The sequence below is a fragment of the Poecilia formosa genome, unplaced genomic scaffold (genome assembly GCF_000485575.1).
Source record: "Poecilia formosa unplaced genomic scaffold, Poecilia_formosa-5.1.2 Scaffold199, whole genome shotgun sequence".
Lineage (NCBI taxonomy): Eukaryota > Metazoa > Chordata > Actinopteri > Cyprinodontiformes > Poeciliidae > Poecilia > Poecilia formosa.
In genome coordinates, this window is record NW_006800138.1 from 349,428 (window position 1) to 377,011 (window position 27,584).

The 27,584-nt window shown below is 39.6% G+C and overlaps 1 protein-coding gene across 1 annotated transcript in view; it reads left to right on the forward strand.

Moving 5' to 3' along the window:
* inpp5a (inositol polyphosphate-5-phosphatase A) overlaps nt 1–27,584 on the forward strand; it is a 163,259-nt gene that overhangs the window by 91,535 nt on the left and 44,140 nt on the right. The window contains exons 7-9 of the mRNA XM_007566792.2: nt 6,877–6,929; nt 7,695–7,814; nt 19,127–19,211. Coding sequence (XP_007566854.1) covers nt 6,877–6,929; nt 7,695–7,814; nt 19,127–19,211 — 258 coding nt within the window. The remainder of the gene's footprint in view (nt 1–6,876; nt 6,930–7,694; nt 7,815–19,126; nt 19,212–27,584) is intronic.

The following is a 27,584-nucleotide window of genomic DNA, read 5'->3' on the forward strand; positions in this document are numbered from 1 at the left end:
GAAATTGGTTGTTATCATAGATCACAGATACTGCTCAAACCTCTTATGAAAGATGAATTAATTTCACTAATGCTTTAATGCAAAGCTCTCATGAGGGAGGCAGACTGGTGATAACCCCTGCCTCGTCCCCGCTTCCTCCACCGCTGATTTATGCCCTCTTTTAGTAGATGAAACTGCCTAGATTTGCCATCCATCTGCAGCTTTGAGGAATCCCATTACTCCAGAGGAGGGGTGGGCTGTTGGATCGGAGGGGATGCCGTGCGGAGTCCGAAACGGATCGTTTTAGTTTTGGGGCTCACACAGCTTGAGATCTGTGGAGGAACTTTGGCGACAAATGTTAAAGGAGGAGCTGATCTCTACCTTCAAATGGATCATCTGATGAAGATTAGAGTGTGACGACTCAGGTGTCCATGCCTTACCTTTACAAGAAAACATCACAAGGTCTGTCACAATACTTCAGATGAGTGGGAATCATTTTCAACAGCCTATTATCATCAGCTGCGTTTTCATTACAAATGTGCGCAAAACTTTGTCAATGTTCTGCTAATGTCGAAAAAACACAATTTTGCAATTGCAATTTTTCCAATAAATAAGAAATACAATAAAAATCACACACAGATAAGTTTGTTCACGCGATAAGTCATTAAAAAAATGCCCTGTCATCATCCTTCAGCCACTTCCTGTCGTCTTTTTCATCTTTTCCACCAGAAGTGACATCCAGTTACAACGACTGCTGTTTAGATCTCTGTAAAAGAAGCAAACATCCTTTTAGGAGAATCACTGTCTGAAGAAGTTACACCTCAGCCAAATAAAGGCGTCTGCCGAATAGGAACTAACATAACCAAGCAACTCCAACATGCCGCCACCGTCAGTGGCACGTTTCTGGAATTATACATAAATATGACTTACATTTAATTTTGTCCCACATTCACAGTGTCATGGTATTTACACAACATTTTCAAATAAAAATATTCTACATAATAAATTTGATTGCTTTACTTTAAAATAGAAAAATAATTATTTCTGCTCCTTAAAAAGGACTCAGAAAACTGATGATGATTATTTTTATTGTTGTGTGTTATGGGGTTGACGATCCACTCAGTTCATCATAACATCTGCATCAGATGTTAGCAATATTTTAGAATTTGTTTTATTTTTTTCAAGATTGTTCAACAGTTCAGTTCTGGTTTGATTTGCTCATTTATTAAAGATTTTAAGCTGGTTTATTTTTAAGATGTAGTCTTTTCACAAAGGTTTCATGAATCTTAAATGGTGCTTTCAAGAATCTCTGTGTTCAGTAAAATGATTCAGTTCAGATGAACTTCTTCCGTTTTTATGTGTTTTGAACCAGAGAGAAAGAAACTGAGATCTGTGATGATCCACACACATCCTCAAACAAAGCTTAAAATAATACAGCACAGCTGTATTTAAACACAATAAAATAATATTTTTAATCTGAGAATCTCACACCAAATAAACAATTGAAGTGTTTATGGTAAATTGAATTTAATTGCTGGAAAAAAGTTAATAAATTTGCAAAAATTGGGTTGATTTCAGGCAACAATGCTGACCACCACTTCTTTTTCACAACCTGAGTCGTAGCTACATGGCAACAAGAAAGAGAGAATTTATTGAAATGCTGAATAAGAGGGAATTGGCCCAAATCGTGGGGTGGATTTCTTTTGAAAGGCCTCTGTGATGGATTTGGACGTCTTGTCGTTCTCCGTTGTTCCGTCCATCTCCACCTTCCCCCGTGGGAGTGAATGTAAATACTCCTTTGGCGCTACGTGCGTCCAAAAGCCACTGCATCATAAGGATTTGTCATTGCCTAATATAAATAAAGTATACGACCCAGACCTTAATGTGCCCTTGGTATTGATTGTTTTACACAGGCGTGGAGGGGGGGGAAATAAGTGAGAGAAAGGAAGAAATGAACAGACAGGCTGTAGATCAACATCTATATGAGTTTGTCGTTTGGCACCATCAGCGCGTCCATAAAAGCACCAACTTTTCATACCCTTTTAGTGCCCCCTGTAGTAAGCTTCTGTTTCAGCACTTTGATTACTTTAAAGTTCAGACCTCCACGGAAGTTAACTTCCTTCCTGTTTCCTCCCCTCCCTCCGCCGTGATTCATGTTTACGTTAAGGAGATGAAGTCATTTAAAGCGGCGTCGCTTGTAAAACGCTCGCCGCGTTTATCACCAGACAAGACACCTGTGACACGGATGCCGTCCTCCGTGACAGGCGTGATCCATGAGACGGCGAGGAGCTCTCAAATGAGGGGCTAATGTCGAGATGAAGGCTTGCCGAGCTCATTTTCGCAAATAGAAGGCGAGTAAACTCTGCTGCAGGGAGTCGCTTTGCGGCTGTAAACCCTGCGAGGGGCCCTTCTGTTATTTAGTGGGTCCCCTTGCAAGATGATGGAATAAGGATAGATGTGATCGTCTACCGAGGCTCAAATCAATCAGTGTTTGTGTGTATTACTTATTACTGGCTGTGCATTTCTGTCCCACACCACTAAAACACCCCTCACCCCCTTCCAAACATCATCCTGCCATAATGTTATTTATGGGGGTCAGGCTTTCAGCTGGGATATACAAAAGGTCAAAGAATCAAAAGAGATGGACCAGGAAATAGTCGTAGGAGGGTGTTGTGAGGCTCTTATAATAAATCCTGACATTTAAAAAAATAAATAAAATTTCAGTAGTCACAGTTGTGCAGTTTTTAAGTTGTGGGGTAAAGATAATGCCTTGAGCTGTTTTAAATTAGTCATACTAATCCACAAATGATGAAAATCCCATTTTGGCACCCAAACACAAACAACAGATCTGTATTGAATCTCAGAAAAATAGAAGTACGCTCCATGATCGAAATGCTTCCACTGGGTCTGAAATGATTAGTTGGATTAATTGTGATCTATCTATTAGTCAAATAATCATCAGTAATCGAATAATTTAGTAAACGATTAATCATTAACTGTAGTACACAAGCTTAAAAAACGCCAGTTGCTGAAAGAACAACATTTTCAAAGCAGTGATTAAGCCAAAACTGTACAAAAATATATACATTTTGCATTTTAAGATAAAAAATCTAACTTCCCATTTCTGAGTCTGAAATGAAACTTTAAGAAGATTAGCAGATGCATTAATAGTTTTTCACTTGTCTTCATCAAAGCGCAGTGCTGAACTCCAGATGGTTTGGAAATGGCCTTGGAGCCCTTCCCAGATTGATGGTCAATGCTGATGTCTCTCTAGGTTTGAATTGAGCCTGCTTTTATACACAGTCTTTCCAGGATTTTGTTATTGTGATTTTTTTTTCTATCAAAATCACAAATTTTGTGCTGCTACTTTTTGCTATGTCCTTTGCACTTATTTATGACCGTAAATGTGACATTTTGTTACTATATCGATCACAGACATCAAGAACGATTAGGCAGCAGTTTTGTAAGAAGTACTGCCACCTTCAGGTGGGAGTTAGTAGTCACTTAAACCCAATGTTCTTGACCATTTTGGCAAACAATTTACTCAAAAATACTCAAAGTTATGAATTGGCAAGAAACAAATCCAGAGAGTTGTTAATTTTATTTTTTATTTTTTGTGAGTCCTGGAACTGGAAAACTGGAAGGACTAATATATAGTTGGGTTGAATCTGTTATGTTTTTCTGTACAGTTTAGGTCAGATTTAAAGCGTCTTAGAACTGAAAGGATGAGCGCTTTCTTTTCATCATGACAGTATTTTCTTGAATGCTTCATTCCTCTTCCATCTCTTACCCCTCTGTGTGGGTCCATGCTTGGCGGTCAGTCTGTGCATCGCCCAACGTCCTCCGGACGCGACCCGCTCTGCAGCCGCCGTTCATCACTGTCGCAGGCGGAGACGCCATCACTGACCTGTGGAAGCTGAGCCAATGTCACCCTGAGCCTCGTGGCCTTCCTGCTGCCTCTCGCACCCACCCATCAAACCCCCACCCACATCCTGGGATGACATTATTATTTGGACCCAACATGTCACTCCGTCAGTTTATTGTTTTTAGGACTGCAACAAACTAACTAACCTAATCTATTAATTATTCTGACTATTAATAGATTATGCTGACTGATTAATTAATCGTTTAATCTGACAATTAATCAATTATTATGATGATTAATCGAATAAAAATGGCACATTATGCAGATTTTTCATTTAAGCCGTTTTGATATAATGTCAAATACATTAAAAGAGGCAAATAAATAATTAAATTCCTTTTTACTATCAGAAAATAAACATTTTGTTCCCTCAGGTGCGACAACGTATCATTAAATGAGTGTACGCTTGATTATTTGTAACAAATGATCCATATGGAGCTTAAAATATTCTTCTAACATCAACATGTGAAAAGCTTAGCTGTTTCTGCTTGACCTGGCATCAACACAGTGTAGGGCTGATCTATTAATTACTTTTTAAATTACTGATTAGTAAATGAATAGCAAAAGGTTCTTCCAGAATTAGAAGTTAAAACTTTGCCACTTAAGGAGTTCTGGGTAGAACATATTTACAGAAAAACATGTTAATTTCAATGTAAATGCAAAATGTATATGTCTTTTTCAACAGTTTTTGGTTTAATTACTGCTCTGAGTGTGTTATTCTTTCAGCAAAATGGCCTTTTTGAGTACGTATACTCCAGCTAACGATTAATCCATAACTAAATTCAATTGATTTATCACGATTAATCTGATTAATCATTTCAGCCCTATCTTTTTTACTTGATAAAAGTATTTAAATTCTGTCATTTTGGTTGCTTATGCATAATGTACAGTGTACCTGCATTGCAACCAAATCATGACGTCTTCCTGTGAGCTGATGCAGCAAGACGCTACCCCAAACCGGACTCTTGTCCCAGACTGAACCGGTTTCATTGCAGCAGTGACTGAGTGCTGCCTTTCTGTTTTAAAGTGCAAGACTTTGCCTTTGTGTGTGTTTGTGAGGAACCGGGGGGTCAATCAGTCATATGTGCAGGAAATGGGGTAATCTGGGGCCAGGTGTCAGGAAAGTGATGGATTTTAATGCTGTGATCGTAGTTAATGGCTCTTTAAATTAAATCGAGATTAATCGTCTCTGGCGGCAGTCAGATCTCGTACGAATCCCCCACCGCCATCCCTAACCTTCATCTTTCCACCTCCTCATCCTCTCCAGCGGCTTCCCTTCGTTCCACAACTTTACAAGCTGAGGGATTTGTTCCTGCTGTAAAGTAATCGTATTGTTCTGAGGACATAAAGTCCATTATGCCTGTAGTTACTCAGCCTTTATTGTGCGTGTTTCTCCTTTTTATTCACTTCCTGAGTGTGTAAGGTCAATCTGTTTTTCCAGCAGGGTGAAACTCATATCTAATTCCATTTGCTCTTTTCAAAACCACAACATTGGACGAGCGAGTTATAATTGGGCCCATGCATCCTGCAGAGGCAGTATGGATTAATTCAAGTATGCTAATGTAATTCAATTTGATACAGTTAATCTTGTACTAATGCAGATTGAAGGATGCAAGGCGCAATCAAATACCTCTTAGCCCTTTAATTTGCATCTGGGTTTTTTAAATAAAATTAGTCAATTTGTAATTATGCGACCTGGCCCATAATTAGTTTATTTATCACTGCAGTTAACTCCCGGAGAGGGAGAGAGATCGACTGGAAAAGAAAGAAAGAGGTTGTGGGAAATAGAGTTATTTATCTTATTCCGAATGAGAAGACTCACAACATCAATTTGTCTCTCATTTTATAACCAGCTTCATGGTGAATCATGCGCTGTTTGATCATGTGCTGCTGGGGAACGAAGCAGCTGGACAAACCCGGTGAGGTCTGATCCAAACAGATCACACTGCTGTAGGTGTGACCTCTGACCTCAGCCTGGTCTGGTTTCTTTTCTATACATAGGTCAGAAATTATATTCTTTTTTTTTATTGAGGTCCAAGCCAAGTTTATTGTTTTTTTTATTGCAGTTTACAGGGAAAGAAATTATGATGCAAATTAGCAAATCCAATAATTTAGGATAACATTGAAGAATCCAAAAAGGGAAACTTGTAATATGTTAACATTAAACACACAGATATATTTGAATTGATTATTTCTGTTCATTTTAAAGAATGTATTGTACAACCAATGGAAACTCAGAATTCATAAAGCTTTTTCATAAAACTTAAAAATTATATTAAAACTATTTTTTAAACTATTATAAGTCAAAAATAATGAAAGTTCAGTTTCTTTCATAACAAGAATACGTTTGGCAAAGTTACATCCAATAACATTAAAGAAAAGTTAAGTGGAAGGAGAAACTTTGACAGATTGAAGAATTTGGTTTTTTTTTGTAGGCCCTCATTATGCTCTGTTAAACTCAATTTTGAGACTGACGATAAGAATGGATGCTAGCTTGTGCGTTAGAGCTAAGATGGTTTTTACTGCATATCAACGCATCCCAAAGTATATTTGGTGTTTCAAATATTTGAAGAAGCCAGTCATAGTTGTTTCTCTCTGTCTCCAACTTCTTTGACTTTACTTCAGATCAGCAGCTAGAAGGTAAAAACGTGGTTGGGTGTTCCAACAGGATATGGATCATAAATGCATGTCAGAATTTATTTTTAAATGTAGAAAGTAAGCTGAGATTAACTTGAAAATCATTGTAACATGCTTCAAATCCAGGTCTGTGGAGGGAAACCGACCAGTTCAAACAAGAAAAGAGATCAAAGCCTTAAAAAGCCTTTATCATTAAAGTTTTGTTGATGTTTTAAGCAATGCATTTCAACAAACCACTTCTGAAAATGAAATATCCTCATCATCTAATAGCTTCCACTCATCTTTCTGTCAAACTTTGGCTGATAACAGGTTCTAAACCGAGTCTCTCTGTTCTGCAGTGCCAGTGGTCCAGAAAGGGATTCATCAGAACTCGATGGAGTCTTTCCAGCTGGTGAGTTTTATTAACAGCCGTCTAACAGCAACACGTCCCACCCACCTCATCACCGCTCAGCCTCGAGCCGTTGCAGCTCTATCAGCACGATTAGGGCCACAGATCCAGCCGTGTCAGTCGCGTCTGACGTCTCCCAGGTTAGACGGGGAGAGCTCCATACATACCGTACCCTCTGCGGGCCCCGCACCACCATATTTGATTAGACGTAATCCCCTTAGTCAAGCAGCTGCATATGACAGATGACAGAAAACATTAGATGCAATTGAACCTGCACGGCATGAATAGAAACTCCCAGTGTGCAGAGGCGGCGGGGGGACGGAGGGGATTGTAATCTAATAGAGGGATGACATGAGGACTAAAGAGCTGAAACGGTAAGCATTTAATAGGGGCATGACGTTTGACAGCAGCGGCAGGGAGAGGCCGACCGGTGAAGAATAGGAGATCAGATCTGGGACGGGATAAACACGTATTGTCTAAGCCATGAATGTTGTCATTTGTTCAGGATGTCACAGCAGAATAAACCTTGAGGTACGATCAATTCCTCGGACCGATACAATCAGCAGGGAGGTGTTCATCAGCACATTGAGTCGTCTTGCTCCCCCTAACAGGGCAGGGTGGAAGAAAGCCAATCAGGGTTTAAAATGTCACACGGCTTTGCTAGTAAATATGCTTAGGTCTCTGTTTGAGCAATAACAATTAATAATCTGCTGTAAAAGTGATGTTTTGAAGGAAATGTCTCTCACAAAGTTTTTTTCCCCCTAACAGTAACTTCGATCTGGTCAACGTTCACCTCTTCCACGACGCTCACAACGTTGTGGCCTGGAAGGAAAGTCCTTCCTACTACGCCGGGATCAGGCGGAAGGCCATGGACTTTGTTCTACACAGGTAATGGACCAGCTGTGAGCAGAAGATATCACTGAGCAGGCAGCCATTAAACACATATTGACCAAAAAAAAGCAACATTTCCAGTTGAAAAAACCTTTTGATGCTAAATTATTGAATAAATGAACATGTGAGCTCAACAATATCTTGCTTTTATTTTGTTATTTAGGTTATTCAACCATCAGATTGGTGCAAACTGCTGTTATATCCATTCAGGAACTCCTGATGCTTCACTGAATGTCTTTGAAGAAATACTTTTTTAGGAATGTGAACTAGCGTTGGGGACGTCTCTGCTGCTGCTGCGACATGTTTAAAATTAGCATTGAGATGGTATTTTAGGTTTGAATAGCTAGTTCCTTTTAGCACAACTTGAACACAATAATCATTCCCAATGTCCCATTAGAGTGTTTTTTGAAGCAAAGGCTAGCCCTCGGTGGGCGAAGGGAAGCAGCTTTGTCGTTCATCGCTGTGGTTTGCGGATGTCGCTTGTGCGTCAGATTTACGGACGTACCGTAAACGTTCTGGTCGGAACGTTTTTATGTATTTCGATCTTTTCACCCCCCCCCACAAAACCCAACTTGAAGCATAATGATGCACCTGGCGTTTGCTAATTGCTGCTAGCTAGTCTGTAGGAGCTGAGTGAGGGAGTCATGGGGGAGGCATAAGCTCAGAAGCTTGGAAACTGAAGCTCTGAGAAGGAGCTTCCTCCTTGAAGGCGGGGCTAGATCCATCCAAGCGTTTTGAAAACTGAATGGTTGCCATGGAGATTAAAGGATTTCCCAAGCACATATGAAAGATTTGAAGCAACGCTCTAGGTATGTTTTCGATGAGGGAATAACATTATAACATAATGTAAAGCTCAGAAGCGTTGATTCTACATGATGGTGTCCTTTTTAATTTCTCTGCTCTTGCGGATGTTGTAATAAACCTGCATTCAGTTCAGCCTCCATTCAGACGGGCCATCCTATCCCCCTCCTGCTCCACGCTAATGTGATTTATGGCGTTTCCATTTGGAGCGGGGCGGGATGATGGAGTGCACTGTGCCACCCCTGCTCCCTACCTGGCTGTGCTAACTCAGAATAAAAGCCCGGTACCCGGCTTCCAGCCGCTGACCTCCCATTCAAACGCTATAAGAATGCATGACACGACTCCCCTCCACCTCCGCTTTGAATAATTGCGTACATGCATATATGGGTGGAATACACGGCCATTTCTGCCGGCCGCTGCGTTATGAGGTGCTTTCTAATCTCACAGAGGTGACATTTAGCCTGTGCTTCTTTGTTGATTTAATGAATGAAGGCCTTTAATGGACAGCGAAGTGAGTGTTTACAGAATATAGCAGCTTTTGCTGTTTTTATCACGTAGTATTTCACCTGACATGATGCGGTTTTTAAAAGGACCTCTGTTGTTGCTCTCCTTGAAGTGTTTTCCTTAGGTTTTTACGGCTTACGTCATGCTTTTTCTGTGTTTCTCCTTTTTAGTGCCCCAGTAAATCCGTCTGTAGAAAAAACACAAACGTTTGGAGGAAATTCCACTTTGATGTGGATGAAGATCATCCATCCATCCATCCATCCATCCATCCATCCATCCATCCATCCATCCATCCATCCATCCATCCATCCATCCATCCATCCATCTCTAATCATCCATCCATTCATCCATTCATCCATCCATCTCTCTAATCATCCATCCATCCATCCATCCATTCATCCATCCATCTCTCTAATCATCCATCCATCCATCTCTCTAATCATCCATCCATCCATCCATCCATCCATCCATCCATCCATCCATCCATCCATCCATCCATCCATCCATCCATCCATCCATCCATCTCTCCAATCATCCATCCATCCATCCCATATAATTTTCCATGTGACATCTATTAGATTTCCCCCCCTAAGCATTATGGGAGATAAAAAATAAAGTTTCTTTAATTTCCTATAAAAATGCTCCTTTTTACTCCAGGACTGAGTTTCTGAGGTAAACGCTGGAGTTTGCAGGTTCACATTCGTCAAAAGCTAAAAGAGCGAAGGCTGCATGTCAAGCATCCTGCTGCTTTCCCCTCACATCACTGCAGGCTGCAGAGCAGAGCGCTGCCTTTCTGATGCGACTCAATAGTGGCTAACCGCCTTTCCTCAGCATTGTTCCCCAGAGGCCTTGAAGTGCTTTGGAGATAAACACTGTTTAGCAGTTAAAAGGGCCACTGAGGAAAAGCCTTATCAGATGTGTTCTCAATGGGCTGTAAGCAGCATTATTAGGCCAGACACAGATAAGGTGCAGGCTGAAACTCGGTCCAGGCGGCACTGACATGTGATCGCGGTGTGTACGCCGTCCCCTCCCATCTCCAAGTGAGAGATTAAACCTTCAACTGGAGAGAGAGATAGAGAGAGAAGGTGGGGGGACTGGCTTTAGGTATTCCCCCTGTCCCTTTTCCTGCTTTCCTTCTGGGGGTAGGAGTCAGAGTTAGGACAATGGCCAAAAAGATGGTTCCCAACCAGGCGTTGAATGGAAACACTGTTGGTGGTAGCGCCTCATTCAAAGCCTGGCCCTGGAACATTGTCCCCCCAGATCGGTGGAGTAGAATGGAGTTTGCTGGTGGCTGCCAAAAGGTTAGCAGGCTCTGTGAAAGGAGCGGGCCATTATTCACTGCCCTTTACAGAAGCCGAGCAGCCTTTGTGCTCCTCCTCCCCTTCCCTCTGAAAAACGCCGGGTTTTTTTCTCACTCCGGTGCTCCGGATCTGCGCACGACGGTTTCAGAGAAAGTGAACAGGCATGAAAAGTGCTGCACCCGCCGTCTTTCCCCTGCAGTACCGGGAACCATGAAATTCCACATATTTCCAGAATAATTTTCCCCCATTTTTAAATGATAAATTGAAAGCAGGCATGAGTATGAATGTTCTGGTTTTCCATACTTACACAAGTCTGGAAGTTCAAATTCTACAATTTTCCCATTTTGTCTGATGGTGTATTTAATTAAACATAAATATGGTTGCAACACTCAAAAACACAACATTTTACAAATTGTTTTTGGTGTTTCTTTGTGAACATATTACACTTTAAATAAGACAAAAGTAATTTACAAGTAACTTTTCAGCAGCATTTTGGAGCTTGTTTGTTCTAGTTCCACTAACAGATTATTTCACTTATCACATGGGAAAAATGTCTTCTTATAAGTGAAATAATTTGCCAGTTGAACTAGTTCATTTTCTTCAGTTTTAAGGAATTATTTACTTATACAAGCTCATTTTTCTTGCTGAAAACTTGTAAGTTAGTTTTGTCTCATTTCAAGTGTACTAAGATATTTGCACTAGGAATTACACAAATACTTTTGTGTTTTTGCAGTGTGTGTCTGCTTTTGTCATTTTTAATGAAGTCATTATTAGAATTTGACTAGAATTTTTCCCACATATTTAACATGTAAATTATACTCTGTAGTAACATGTAAACATGCATCAGGCAACTATCTCAGGTAATAACATGTGACCAAACATTTCACATGCAAAATGTTTCCTGGTATGTTTTAGATATGAAAATTATATCATGCAGTAACATGCAAACTCCAAAAATTGTGCAGTAACTTTGAAAATACACTGGGCATATTTTCCCTTCTGGAAATCGCCACGTAAAATGGGGGAAAAAAACATGTTTTGCATGTATAAAACAATTTGCAGTTTTTGCTATAACTCTGTTTTTTGGAATAATCATAATATGTGGAACATGTGGCTGTATGTAGGAACCTTATCACATGGGATAAACACCTGAACTTAACTACATTTTTCAGCAAGAAGAACTTCATGTAAAATCCATCTCATTTTTTGCTTCAGTGATGCTAAACCTCAGATTTTTCTGTTTGATGAAAAACTTTGGCTGTTAAATGATCAAACCAACACTTTTTCCCTCCATCTTCCTTTAAAAAAAATCTCTTTTGTGTGTTGAAGTTTGTTTCTTTTTCCAAGCCCCATTCAGAGTGGCTGGTCTGGTTCAGGGGAGAACAGTTTTACATTACAACTGTGAAATCCTGGTATAAAGGCTTCCTTTGTGGTGCACCATTATTTTCGCACAAATATAGTCCATTGTCACAGTGCTGAAGTTAATTTGATCAACATTGGGGACATTTAACTGTTTTGTTCGCTGAAAAGACTTGTTTCATGCTCATTTTCGGGGCCATTGAAAAGGAATGATTGGCAGAAAAATAATGTTGCCGTTAACAATTCAAAGCAATTAGTTTCCCATGGGGAGGCAGTGGGCTGCACTGGCCACCACACAGCGATGCTTTGTCATTTTATGGAGGGTCATCAGTCAACTGTCACAGCGTCTCAAAGAGCCCTCCAATCTAAATGTTTCCCTTTAGGCTTTTCCCAGAACAACAGGCTGAAAGAGCCGAGAGAGGCCGGCTCGTCTCCAGCCAATAGACATGTTGAGCAGCAAGAGGGAGGAGAGGATAATCACAAGCAGGTCTTCCACAAAGCCACAGGGAGCTTCTCAAGGTGTCTCTGCAGACATTATGCTAATATTCCCAATTAAATTGACACCTTGTGATGTCTTAAATCCATATCAGTAACATTTTTCTGTGTTTATTACCAACTTCTACAAGAATATCCAAATGAAAATTCAGATGCATTTATGGAATTTCAGTCAATCAAGAAAAAATAAACCAGAATGGACAAACCTCATGTAAAAATGTGCTTCGCCATTTTTTGTGCACCTTTCTAGGCGATGTTATACTTTACAGTAAGATGAGCAGATTATGTAAAATCAACACTTTGGAGCTTTATATCATGTTTTAAAGTTATTCCCTCATCAAAAACATACCTGAGTGTTGCTTTGATTCTTTGTTGCATGTTTGAGGAGTCCTTGAATCTCCCCTGGCAACCATTCAGATGTGCTTAAACACTTGCTCTCACAAAGCTCCGCCTTCCTCTCTCAGCTCCTTCAGACTAGCGGCAGCAATAATCAGCAAACACCAAGTGGAACTGAAAGTTTGCTGACTTCATCATGCAAACTACTTCAGTCCAATGCTCCTAAGAACGATTGTAAACAGCATAATGGAGGAGCACTGCTGTGATGACTTGCTGAAGGTGGAGTGTTGGAAAGAGTAGGAGCTTCTTAAAGAGACAGAGGCCCAATTTCAAGGCCGTTGAAACATGTTGGTTCATTTATTTTTTATCTATTTTGATGGGATCATTGTTATGTTGAAGACTTATTTTAGGTCAAAGTTTGTGTCAAATGGAGCCGTTCTGATCAAGTCAAGTTTATTTGTTCAGAACATTTAAGCAAAAAGGCAGTTGAAGTGGTTTTACATCATCAAAAAAGTAAAGTCACCAATTATTAAACAAGCAATTAATATTACATTTTTGTCAAGCAAATATTCATCACAGTATATTGATCAGTGTTCCAATTATGAGTCAACTTTAAACAGGTAAGTTTTTAGCCCTGATTTAAAGGAACTCTGTGTTTCAGCTGCTTTGTAGTTTTCTGGAAGTTTGTTCCAGATTAAAGTAGCATAGAAACTGAATGCTGCTTCTCCATGTTTGGTTCTGATTCTTCTGACCAACCGGTGTTGGTTTTTGGAAGCCTAAACATTTAAAATGCTGGTCGAGTAGAATCTGAGATGGAGCTGTTGCACTGAGCATTCCCAGTATGGTCTTTAGGTGAATTTGCTGGGGCATCTTCAATCAGAACAAATGTTTACCACATGAAAATAATCTATCAGATTGTTTGGAAATCGCCTTATAGCCATCTGCAAAATTATCGGTGGTATCTCTAAAATCATTGATGATTCCATTGTGGTAACACAAAATTTGTGTAGCATGTATTTGAAGAGCCAGAATGGTATTATCAATATCTTTGGAGACTTGTATTGTCTAACAACCTGTCTCCTGGTCTCTTACTCAATTGGACCGTCTCTTGAGTGGTCCCTAACCTCTGTGTGACCGCTGTCCACTTATGCACCCCCCCACACCACATCTTTCCTGCATGGTGTTCTTACTGGGGTGGGCGTTACTAAGGAGATGGGTGGCTAACTGCGGGGCGATGCCGTGGTTGTCCAGCGATGTCAAAGGTCCTGTCGGAGGCCAACCGTAGTCCATTCAAAAAGACGTCACTGGCAAATTCTTCACAATGTTAACATTCTCCCAAAGTCTCGGCATTTACTTACAATGGCTGACGGTGTTCAACTGGGCCATTATGTGCAAAGCAGAACCTGATCCGCCAGCGTATGGTCGGTCAGCTTGTCAATGTAATCGTGACACGGCCCCACGCTGCTCCCTCATAATCCCATAGAGACCTCCTGTTATTGCTCAGTATAGCTGTCAGTCATCAGCATATAATCTGACCAGCAGCCACTGAGCGATTGGGGTTTGAGAACAGGGACTTGGCGAGTTCAAGGAGAATTATATGTCATAAGCAAGGGTAATATTAAACTCTGAAATGTTCAGTTTTAAATGCATGTTTATTTATTTTAATGATAGTTTGTTTGCATGTTAGAGAGAATTAGAATCAGAAAGAGAGAAGATGCACTGGTTGCTTTTGTGGTGGTGGTTAAAGGAGCCTGGGAGCAAGGTTCTGGGCCATGTAATAAATTAACGTCTGACCCTTATCTTTGTGTGGCCCTTCGGAAGGCCTGTGGAAGGCCCCAACCCGGGCCCCAGTGAGAACGGGGCCCTGTGAAGAGGCTCTTTCATGGGTGTCACCGTGCGATGAATTGGCCCGGAGAAAGCATGTTTATAGACTGAGCAAAGGAGTGTGTCTTTGTGGGGAAATGTCACTGACACTGGTACAGTTTGCCTGAATGGACTATGATGACGAGGCTAATGGAGGGGCCCCACCAAGGGTGAGGGTCAGCAAATTGGGAGGGGGGTTTGAAGGGGTGGCACCCCTGAGCTCTGGACCCCCCACCCTCAGGCTCCTTTCATGCCTAGTAGCTGTAGCTAATGTTGCAATTCTTCGACCCTCCACAATGGCCAAGGAAAAAAGTCAACTTTCATAGCGGCGGGTCACCATGAGTGCTTTAGGAAATGATCGTGTAAACAGAGTGTTACCTTCTGACCTGTGGCTGAAACCTCGCAGCCGCAGACAAAACAGCCAGCCTGCGGGTATTAGACATGCCTGTTAGTGAGAGAAAGACCGCAAGCTGTGGAGAAACATTCACTTATGACTGTTTCCTTCCTTGACCCGTTTACTTATCGGTCTTTCCTTTTCCACTCCTGGTCTCAATAGACAGATTCAGACTTTTTGCTCTATTTTTAAAGGATCAGATGAAACTCTCTTCTCACCCGAGGCGTGTTTGAGTTCCCACGGTTATAAGAACGTCTTATTAGCCGTGTTACTGCCCTCTACTTGGCTTGGCTGGACAAAGTGTTTCTATACAGCTCAGTCTCTTAGCACCAGCATGTCGTGTCGTAAATGACACCAGTCCGAGTTAATTAATGAGCTGCAGGACACACAAACACTCAGTATTACTGTGGTAATAGCGTCAGTAGGTTTTAACGTCGAGGTTGCAGAAAATGTTTTACTTCACTCTCTGGACTCCAGTGGCTGATGAATCATGAAGGTGTTGACTGTAAAATAATAACTAAAATATCACATTTGTGTTCTATGTAGTATTTTCATTTTAACTTAAACGGATGTTTGGGATTATTTCTGAATTCAAAAAATCCTGATTTTGAAAGTTGAGTAAAATATTTTTTGAAACAAAAACAATCAATATATCAGTTGGTAAAAAATATTGCTTCAAATAAAAAAATGACCCCCCATTAAAATACTTATGCAGATGAAACTAAATTAGTTTTAAGAAATGATTAGTGTTGCAGAGTTAAGTGTTGTAAAGTTGTTTATTTGTACCCATTAAGCTGGCTATTAAAATGCACAGAATTTATTGAAGAAAAAATAAATAGATGATTAAATCAGGAAAATGTTACATAATGTGATGTAAATAAATAAAACATTTGAATAAATAAAAGATTGAATAAATATAAAAGTAAATAAATAGAATTAAAGAAAGAATATGTAAATTAGGAAATTGCTAAAACAAATAATGACTAAGTAAACAAAAAAGTGACTAGATAAAAATCTAAAACTAACTAATAAAGATATTCACTAAACTTTATTTAACTGAATCTAAATGATCATATTGTTGATTGATTTTATGTTTTTATATAATTGGAGATACAATCTACAACAACCTAAACTGAATAAACAAAATTAAAATGTATTTAAAACAAAGTTACATCAGCCACAGTCATCCAGAATGGACTGATTTATTAAAGTTTTCTCAGTTTTTATTGAACTGGTTAAAGGAAATAAAAAAGAAAATGAACCAGATTCTGTTTAATCCAATGCAAAATCAAACCGAAAGAGTTTTTTTCTCTTTTTTTTTTCTGTGAAAGCTTTTCGCACCTCCTCGCCGCCGGACTTTGCGACAGCCGGTCAGACTGAGACCCACCACAGTGAAAGGCTTTCTCCTCTCTTTACGGCCTCATAAATATATTGTTATCTGCGCCTGGGAAGTCAACGGCGAGATTTATTCGCACGATTAGCAGAGATAGTGAGCCAAGCATCCTGACTCATTAATTAAACAAGAGCGAGCACTACATCCACCTTAATTTCCAATCTCTGCTCAGTAGAAGAGCCACTTCTAAGTAGGCGATGAGGCATAGGAGTTCATTATATGTCGCTTAGGTGCATTTTTTAATTTTATTATGTATTTTTAAAGCGGTGGGATGCTGGCACTCTGATGAAGTTGCATGGATGAGGAGGAAGATTTATGCACTTCCTTATGACTCAAATATTAAAAATAAATCTGCTTCTTTAAAATTTTATATAAGTGATTTAATTGGAACACCAAGTTCTTCCAACAGTGTGATATTATGTGTTTGGCTTGAAACAGAAATGATAATATAACAGAATCCTCAATGTAATGATGTTAAAGGCAGGGGAAACTTGATATGAGGATAATTCCTTAAACCTAAATTCCCAGCGTTTTTGTTTTGCCGAGCTTTAGAGCCGACCCGAACCGAGTCATGTTAGTTCGCCATCCCTTTGATCAGCTCAGCAAAGTGAATTTTCTGTCGTTCAAAGCAACTATGGAGGATTATTAATTTAGCGTCAGCTGCTAATGAACTGTCCTGCGTGATCACTCAGACGCCTTGCATGGATGGGAAATGCACCGCAGACAAATCCCAGAGGATGAAGGAACTTGTTGCAGAACATGAAGGCCCCTGAGCTTTTCCAGAACTAGATTATCTGAATAAAATTACACAGACGTGGGGTTTAGTCTCAATCTTAATGGGCAAATAATTTGTTTCTTTCCTCAAGATTTTGAGTTTTATAGGATAATTAATAAGTTTTGATTCTCCTTCAGACAAAAACGAGCTTTACAAATGCAGAAAATGACAAAAAAACATATTATCACATGTGGTTTCTCTCTCGGTGATTCATAAAATGAATTGGAATAAATGTTTTGTTTTTTATCGCAGTAGCTTAAACTCACATTACCACATCAAAAAATGTGGAAAAATTCCAACTTTGATTTTATTTATTTAATAAGTGCAGAAAAATGTCATATTCAGTTATAAATACTTTCTAGTAATGCCACAGTTAAAGACCTATTTGGTGTTAAAACGTGCTCATCCCTCTCTAGTCAATATTACATTATATTTTCGGAAACATTTTAAAATGTTAGAGTATTCAGAGATGAATTGGCTGTGAAGACTGAGGTTAGAGAATATTAATTTTCTGTCTTTTTGTCCATTTCTTTGCTAATTCAGCTTCATGTCTCTGATCATCACAATGTCAAAAAAAAACCCAGTGACAAACCATTTTCTAACAAAGGGCATTAGGTTTTTGTAAGACATGTCCTCATATTTCAGATGGTTCATAATGCTGTGCAGGTTTTGAATTATAAAGATCCCCACAGCATCATTAGTCCTCCACCATGCTTTACAGTTACTGTTAGTCTCCACATCTACCTGATCTGCTTGATCAGCACACATTTTTTGAAGAGTTTAGCAATCACCATCACGTCACTTATAAACAGCTAATTTGCCTCTAGATACAGTCAGCTGGTTGCTATGGTGACGCTCAGGATGTTGCTCTTTGCTGCAGTGAGCTTTGGAGAGTTTCTTTACCTCCTGCTCCATTTCTCTCATAACTTTTTGACTAATTCCTTCTTCTTTATTTGGGTCTGGTCTGTTGGAGAAGGGCTGCATCTCAATGTTGCAGGACAGCAGTTCTTTCGGACTGGAGTCAGGCGCCTCTGGTTTGCCTTTTTTCCCATTTTCCTGTCTGGGTCTCCCTGAAGTTTGTTAATGTTAATAATTCTTCTAACTGTAGATGTTGGCAAGTTGAGGTGATGAGCTATTTTCCTGTCATTTCCTGACTTCTGAAGATGTTTTCTTGTCTTTTCCACGTTGAATGATGGAGATGTAGAAATCAACTCTCAGATCTGTTTATAAAAACAAAAAAATAACTAAAGTGTTCATTAAAAATGCTTTGCGAATGGAATGAGGTGACCATGGTTAATTTATAGCTTTTGAGAGAAATGGGAGAATAATGCCAGAAAATGTGTATCTAATGTAAAGTGAATAATGAAATATGTAAAGTTTGAAAATGTTACTTTTATTATTTCTGTAAAATTCCTTATTTTTAGGTTAAACATTGCTACATGTAAATGTTTCCTGTTTCCTCTGATTATTATTCTACTTGTTAACAAAGAGATGGAAACAACATGAAACATTTTTTGATGTTTTGCTCTGTCGATTTTCTTTTTTGGATTAATTTAAAGGTGATTTTATTGTGTGTAAAGAGCGTTGATTGTGTCTTTGTTTCACCAAGTGGGAACAGAATAAAAAACTAAAAATTACACGTCTAATTTTAGTTATGATTCTGTAAAAGGAGAATCAACTACATTATTTTGTTCTTCACTGTATAACATCTCTCAAAGTCAAATTTTGAGTTTTGTACTTAGATTTTATTTATTTATTTTTTTAGTTCTGCTACTGCTTTACAGTGCACCAATATGAGTGGAGGACACTTAGCATCATTGTCCTGTGATTTTTGTAATAAGATGCAACGCAGCAAATCTTTTTAAAGCTTGTAAGACATCTTTACAATAAACAAGTAAAAAAACACTAACCCCCTTAAAGGGAGTTGTTGAGTCCACCAGGTGGTGCTGTAACCCTCATGATCCAAATCCCCCTCCAATTAAAAGTCTCCAACAATTAATACTGATGGCTGTGAAGTTGCTTTGCCTGTTCAGTTTTTCTTTTTAAGATCATTTCTTTGGATTGATTTGTTGCTGGATTGTTTTGCAGGATCTCAGACGAGCAGCACGAGAAGCTGCCATTTTTCCTCTTCGGGGACTTTAACTTCAGGTTGGACACCAGGGAATTATTCGAGGTTAGTGTCCTTTTTGTTATACGTGCGTGTTTTAACGGCAACAGCAAGTGCTGCCAGCTTCATGTTGATGTAGAACGTGTATTAGAGGGCAACTGCAATATAGTAAAAGTGGTTTTAGTTGTGTGCGGTCGGCTCAGAGTTATGAGTCATTAAACGCCTCACTGTTGCAGCCCCAGCTGTGTTTGCCAACTGAGTCTCCAAGTGTATTGTTATGTTATGGTGCCATTTACTCCTCCTCCTCTCGTTGCAAATGAGGCCACTGAGAACTGAAGCAGTGCAGCTAGTCTGCATTGTCCATGAGTAGATGGCCGGGGGTGGGACAAGTCATAAAAGCCCACCGCAGACAGCGATATGTCCGATGATAACAGAGTGGGAGAGTCGCTCTTTTCCGCCACAATGGTCCTGGAATCAGCGGGACTACTGGTCAAGGTGTGGGCTTCAACTAGAACCCCCATTCAGAGGAGCGGGAAGCTCCCTCAGTGGAGGAATCCAATGACTGAGGAAGCACTTCACTCTGAGGCAGAGAAGAGGAAGCTTTCTGTAGTTTGTCATCCGCCCACTAGTGGGATGACCGACTGAGCCGAGGCGTTCCTCGTTCATGTGTTTTCCACTCCATCAGGGGGCATTGATTCATCATCGCCTTGGAGTTAGTGCAGAATATTTGATTTTGGGGTTGTAATCGGATTACATGGACCTGCTGGTCATATGAACGTGTGTTGCTTTGGAGATAATAAATACAAGAACGCTCTCTGTTCCCGCAGATGGGAAAAACACTGAGGCTATTCAGTAGCAGGAGTCTGCAGTTACATGTCACCTGGCACACATTTAGGTTGCCACATTGACATTATTATGCTGATATCTTATCAGGGCTCTCTCGGATAAAGGATGTCGGGTTCGAAGCTTTAAAATCTACAAAAAGCAGCCATTTTTATGGTTTCTGGATGGAGGTGCAGAAGAAAAATCTGTATGGAAAATCTCAATTCCTAGTCCTCGCAATTCTGAATCAATTTTGGTCTGCTTAATTTTTTGTAAAATTATATTTTGAATGCTGTTTTTTCATTTTAGAAAAAGCCGGACTGGTAAACTAAATTAGTGTTGGTAATTTAAGCTACAGGATTTTATGCACAAACAAATGTTTGTCACGTAATTCAAACTAAATATTTTAGAGTGAATAGAAACATTTGTTTCTGAATTAAAAATCATTTCTTAATCAAATCAAGACCCTAAAAGTCAGAGTTAGACACTGAAAGATTTACATCTCTAGTTCTGGGTGAAATAAGCTGAAAAGAAAGGATTATATTATCCTGAAATCTTTCCTCCTCATTTTTTTAACTTTCAATACAAATTTTAATACGCATTTTGCCCTTCTGTACTCCTCAGATTAGTGATGTCTTCATCACCGATGATGAAGACTCTGGGTAGTGAGTGAATATCGTGTCGTCAAAGTTGATCTCTTAGAAAAAGAAAAATTGAGGAAGTAAAACGTTTATTAAGTTTGATGAAGACCAAATGGTGACAGCTACGTGGCTGGGTCAGAACAACTCGAACCCCATTTCCTGTGGATTGTTCACAGTGGGATAATCTATAAATGCAGTCCAAGGGAGGAATAACTCCCAACTGATGACTGATTACAATCAACACAAGCTTTAAAAAAGGTTATTAAACAAGTCAGGCTGCTTATTTTTAACTAAGCAATATATAAATCCTTAAATATTGAACTACTGTATACAGTTTGGTATTGTCCAGCTCCTCCTTTTACTGAAATATTTCATTTTTAAAAAAGTCAAAACACAAGAACTGTAACAAGGAAACACTGAGAAAAAAAGATTTAGGTAAAGTGCCTTTGGACAGTCAGTTTCCCCCTCTGCTAAAACACTGTGGCAGTTGATTGGAGGACAACAGCTGATGATGTCATCCGTTCAGAAGCTTCACAAACCCACGCTGGGATCGGCCCGTCTGATCCCAGCTGCAACCCGAGTGTTAGCGGCCAAGAGAGCTGTGATGTCACTGATAAACAAATGGGCTGGAACCTCTCCGCAGGATGTAACTCACAGCTCGGAGGCCGTTCTCAGCCCTTTAATGACAATTAATGTCAACAGGACAATTAGTGCACATCCACTGAAGTGCTTAGCTGTAGATGGGCTGCTGGTGGATCGATCCGCCATACTTATCTGCAGATTGATTCAGACACAGGGAGGTTGGCCTCTCTTTCTCAGTGTCGGGGAGTCCTTTTTTTATTGCTTTATTGTCTTTGTATCTCAGTCTGGAATCATTAAAAGGCAGTAAAATATAGCTGCATCTTACTCAGTTGGAAAATAATCAAAAAGCGAACGTATTTCCGTAAATCAATTCAAGAAGTGAAGCTCATATACAGAGTAACATAATTATAATAGTTATATCTTATAACTGTTGATGATTGATGTTTTATGGTAATAAAACCACAAATTCTTTTACAGAAAATTAGCAATGTTGAATAAAAGTAATAAATATTTGGTCAGTGTTTATTTTGCATGAGTTACTGCATCAATGCACCAAGTATCAGGTACATTTGTTACATTTTCATCTGGTGCCTTTTGCTTTCACACTGCTTGGGATCGAACCAACCAAACTCTTTGAAAACCAATTCCTCACCTCGCCTGTGGTGGCGCTGCACCAAGAACCACAGAAGGAAGCAACATAAAGACATCTGAAGAAGACACCAAAAACAACCTCCTTCTTTACGAAATGTAAACAAAAATGGAGTGCTTTGAGATTTTATAGGTTGTAAGATTTCTCTTTTGTCTTTGGTAAAAAAAAACAACAAAAAAAACTACAAGCTATTTTTTCTGCTAGCACTAGACTCTCGCATTGTTTTGTTTATATTTACCCAGAATGCCTTGCAAATTGTCCGCTTCCTGCTTTTGAAGCGGTCTCCGGTCCGCTTGGTGTTCACATATGCATTCTAACCTTGCTAGAGTTCACTTCAACCTAACAGAGGCCGAGGGTTTTAGGCGGACCAGAATCCGCTTTTTTGGTCTGCATTAGAGTTCGATTACATGTCTCCACACTTTATAGACATAAAATGCACCATAAAATGTCTGTTGTGTTGACTGTGGGCAGTGATGTGTTTGTGTACCTTTTTGTCAAAATTTTTCCTTCCACTCAACATTCCAGTGATGTGCTTGGATACAGGACTTTGTCAACAGCCCGCTTCTTTATCAATTTCCCTTTGTGGTTATTTTTCTTGTGAAGCGTGTCGGTGTCAAGTGCCCAGTTTTCCTCATGATTGTGTTGGCCATAGTTCTTTAATGCTGTGGTATGAGAAAGACGAGACACATGTTGAGCTTCCTTCACATTCAACCGGAAGATTTATTCTTCTTGTGTGTTCAGTCTTATCTATGCCACCAACGCGGCAGCGCCCCTAGTGGTTGTGTGTGGAATTGCATAGGACTAACTAAAATAACACTAAAGAACTTATTACAATGAGAAATTAAAGATACAAAAATAAAAATTATGTTTGGTGCCTATTTTCTTACTTATTGTTTTTATTTACTATTGACTTGTTTTTCACCCCTCTACATTTGCATGAGCCATAGTCACCACAATTAACCGAACTAAACAACTATAGTATATAATTGTGTGCAATCAACGTAGTTATGGTTTTTAGGTCAAATAAATCTATATTTTAGTGATATTGTGATGTACCTACAGGAGCAAAATTGAACAGTCAGGATGATTATGCTCTTTCCGTTCTTCTCTACCTTTGCTTCATTGTGGATGGTTTCACTTTGCACAACCATTATCCAGTCCTCATCTTTCCTGCATTAAGAGGCGACGGATGGCTCAGGAAAATGTTTGGGACTATCGCTGAAAAGGAGCTGGATGTGAAAGGCTGTGGGGTTGTTATTGTCAGGAGACAAATTCCAGGTGGCAAATTCCCGACATGCTTGTGCGCCGGGATCAGTAACCACAGACCTGCAGCCGCTGCCCCCCTCCCCCAGCCCAGGCAACCCCATTAATTGTGTCCGACAGAGGGAATTGGTTTCAATTGACCCCCATTCAGCAGGCCTTTGACTGGCAGACAAAAGACACAGCCACGTGGAGACTAATGCTGGGGTTGAGCAGCCTGGAGGTGGTCCAGGCCCCACCGGCCTCCTCTTTCCTCTCCCATGGGTCTTATCATGCCTCGGCTTGATCACGCTCTGCATCGCTGCTGATTAAAACAAGAAATCACAAAGGATGTCTTTTGAACATATAGTGTGAATCTGGGATGCTCTGCAGAGCACCTACTCATGTGCATGCTCTAAAGTCTCATTAAATTGTCCTATTTCAGCCAAAATTAAGCCAGTTATTGTTGCTGGAGTAAAGACGTAAGCAAAAAGCAGTCAGATGTTTCTGATACCGGTTTTATTTATTGCAGTTCTTTATAAGCCATTGTTTATTATAGATGTTTGCACAAATGAAGACAAACACAAAGGATGTGGGTTCTGAGATGTACTTAAGCCTCCATTTAAAAGACTCGTTAAAAACAAATCAGTTCTAAAGCAGTGAGTTTCACTAGTTTGTTTTGGGTTTTTTTTAGTTTAATTTGCTCAGAAGTCAGTTTTAATTTCTTTTATAGCTCCTTTTCTCCACAGAATAGAGTTATTTTGCCCCTTTATAAAGAAAATCCAATATTTAAAATCTGGTTTAGCTTTATTTGTTTGTTTGATCAATTTTAGAGCCATTTACTCCGTCCTCTAAACCCCACATCAAAATGTTAAAGTGTCTCTCTTTACTAAGCAGTAGTCATTTAAAAATAAATCTACTGACTACTTTCCTGGTGAATTGGTTGAATTTTTAGTCAATGGGAATGGGATTACAATGTGCAGCAATAACATAACACCTGTGTGCTCGTCTTCAAGTCTTAGTTTGAGTCTTAAAAGTTAAAAGTTCATGAATTAACAGAAAAAGACTTAATAGGTATGATTTGTGGGGAAGGTTTTTCTAGAAAAAGACAATGGCTGCAATTCAGTTTCACATCAATTCAGTTTATTTATTCAGCCCCAATTCACAACAAATGTCACCATCCCACATTCCTATTGATCCTAGCTATCAAATGGTGCATTATGCTCAGTTAATTATTCAAATTGGCTTAAAACGTTTCTATCCAAGGAAACCAGGCAGATTCATTGGCAGCATTCACTGCTTTGGCATTTAGCGTCATCAGAAAATCACTTAACAGTTAAAAAAAATAAAACTGCAAATAATGCAAACTGGAGAGTAGTAAAAGAAGAAAGTTAGGAAAAGCACAACTCTGCGTTTTACGACTGTCATCTGAATTAAATCCACATATTCTGGAACATCTTCCTTTAAACAAATGAGACTGAAGTAGAGATTTTTGGCTCTAATATTCAGCAACATGTTTGTGGGCAATTCAACTCAGCAAGTCAGCACAAACACCTCAAATCAAATGTGAAGCATGGAAGTGAGCTGTGAAAAACTCAAAATTTTACCAAGTAAATATCTTGGTACACTTGCAAAAAAAAACTAAACTGACTTAAACGTTACTGTTCTGCAAGATGTAGGAGATTTTTTTAAGTCAATAATTTCTTAATCTTGAAGAAAAAGTTCTAGTTCCACTGGCAAGTTAACTCATAAGAAATTTTCCCCAGGTTATAAGTTAAATAATCTGCCAGTGGATCTTTTTTTAGATCAATTAAAACAAATTTCTGTGTCTCGCTGAAAAGTTACTTGTAAGATATTTCAAGTGTACTAAGATATTACTAAGAAATTAGACCAAAATACGTTTGTGTTTTTGCAGTGTGGAGGGTTCATGATTTGGGTTTGCTCTGCAGTCTTGCAGTCACTGACATGAACATGCAGAAGCTGTTATGGGACCTTAAGAGCGTTGTGGAGCAACAAACGCCTGCAAGCCTAAATGAAATGCAAATTTAAATCACAAGTTTGGACTGTCAGCCAGTAAACCAGCTCTTACAACTGTTGTTGAGACATTTATACACAAATACACATTTTGTTCTTGGCTTTCTACGCTTCAGGCAAGAAATTACAGCAGTATGTGTTTCAGGGAGAGTGTTGGTATGTGCATGTACCCCCCCTCCCTCGATGTGGCCATGAATCAGCCGCGTCGATGACAGACTCGGGGCCCCGTGCCCAAATTCCCAGTATATTTAAAATCCCTCCTAATTAAACTTAATAGAATGTAAATTTAATATCTGCAGAGATTGTGTGCTGCTGGCCGGCTTGCTCCAATATAAGGATTGATAGAGGCCAGCGGGAGGGGTTAATTGCCGACTTGATCTACTGTCGCCCGGACATGGTGCGGGGCTGTTTTAATTGAGGCTGATCTGTTGGGCAGATTTCATTAGGCTCAGCTGGCCTCTCACTTACTGGATTAGCGTCCCCCTGTCGGCATCAGCAGGAACTGCAGGCGGAGGCCGGAGCGGCGGGAGGGGCCGGACCGGGCATCAATCTCCCTTCCTTTGTCCTGTGTCCTTTCTCTCGCTTGAGCAGCATGAAATTAAAGGTGGGGCCCTCAACTATCCCTGCTGAAAATGAATGCTGTAAGATGCCTTGTAATGACAGACCACTGTGATAGATCATTCATTTTCTCACCGCGGAGCACACACACACTCACTCACACTCACACGACAATGTCAGGACAGATAAAGCAAGCAGTTTTAGTGTAAGGATTAGAAATGGGTTAGCATGAATGTCATGTTTCAGCTTAACTCGGTCATGCATTGCTTTTAACTGTTTAAAAGGAAATTCAGTCTACATAACTGTAGTTTACAATCCCGAGGTCCTTTAATAGGAAAACAGATCCAGTTAATTCACAGAAATATAAAATCAAATCAATCTATTCGTCAAGACAGATTCCTGTTTGTTTAATCATGTGGATTATGAGCGCAGCCATCCATGAATTGATGTAATCTACGAATTCTTGAGACTGATTCTAAAATAGCCTAAAACTGCCAATTTAATAAATCAAACACTAACTACGGCTTAGTATGCATTAATACACACAGTGGAAACCATCTTAGCTCTACTGCAAAACTAATTTCTTCAGTCTTCCTTATTTCCACTCCAAGGAAAATGAATGGCGCTCCTGCATTGGCTGTTTTTCACGTATTATTGCAACAAAGTATTTCAGCTTCCCTAAATGCTTTTGCTTTGAAATATTGCAGATGTATGAAGAAATCTGCAAAGACTGAACTACGAATTGTCGGGGTTTTCATTTTATACACGTTTCAGTTTGATCTTACTGATTATACAGAGCAGTAACATGCAGTTTAAGGTGATAGTTTGTAAAATGCAATCCATTTAAGGAAGTCCAGCTAGCTGCATCGAGTTATTGACTTTGCAGCAATCTCTCCTCCAAAGCAAGCATGTGGCAACAGGAGAAAGAAGCCACAGCTCAGAAAAAGCAGCCTTCTGCCTCAACCAGCTGAGAGTTTGATAATTAAACACAAACTGAGGTTTTCAACCAATTTTTTTCTGGTTATGAGACTTTTCTGCTTACAGTGAATAAAAACTCAACGTTTAAGATTAAAGGTTCACATCAGACCAATTAAAAAATGTTTTGACAGAAATGCTTCTGTGCTTCCGTCCACCAAATTGATACGATTAAACACTTAAAAATATTGTTTTAAGGATAGATTTTATGTTTCAAGTATTTAATCATTAAAGTTGACATCACTGGCAGTGCTATGCCTGAAATTGTAACCATATCTGGGAGCATTTTGGTATTAAGAGTTCTTGATCAGCTGCAAATGTTTCTTCTGTAAAACCAAACCTCTTAAACAAATGTCATTTTTTGCTGGTTAGTTCAGTTGTGTGAGTTACAGTTTCTTTATTATTTATTTTATAATGCTGAAATGCAGCAGATGACATAAAGGAGTGCAGGTAGGGTAAAGGAAGTGAAATAAGGAAGATGATATCAACAGAGCCCAATGAACGTCTCTGCATTGTGAAAATGTGATAAATTATTATTTAACACGGTTAAAAAAAATCCTGAAGATAATTGGAAAAACAAGGCTGAGTGAGGTTATCATAATTCATGGACGAAGGGGTTAAAGTAAATGATGGGGGGGAAATGTAACCCCATGCTTGTTACCTTCAGCCCCAAGCCGAAACCACCAGCAGTTCATCAGCTCGTCGACGGCCGCTGTGCTGGCTGCTGAACCTAAACTTGCTAAATAAATTTGTAAATGCAAAACAATCCCTCCCCCCTCTTATTCAGGCCGACCGCGGCTCGCATGTGTGTGCGCTGCCGGATCTCGCCGGCTATAAATCAAAAGGCAGTCGGTGTAATTAAGTGTACACTACATTAGTCAGGCTAATTAATTTTGGGGGCCATCCATCCATTAACCATCGGGCCAGCACTGATTGGGT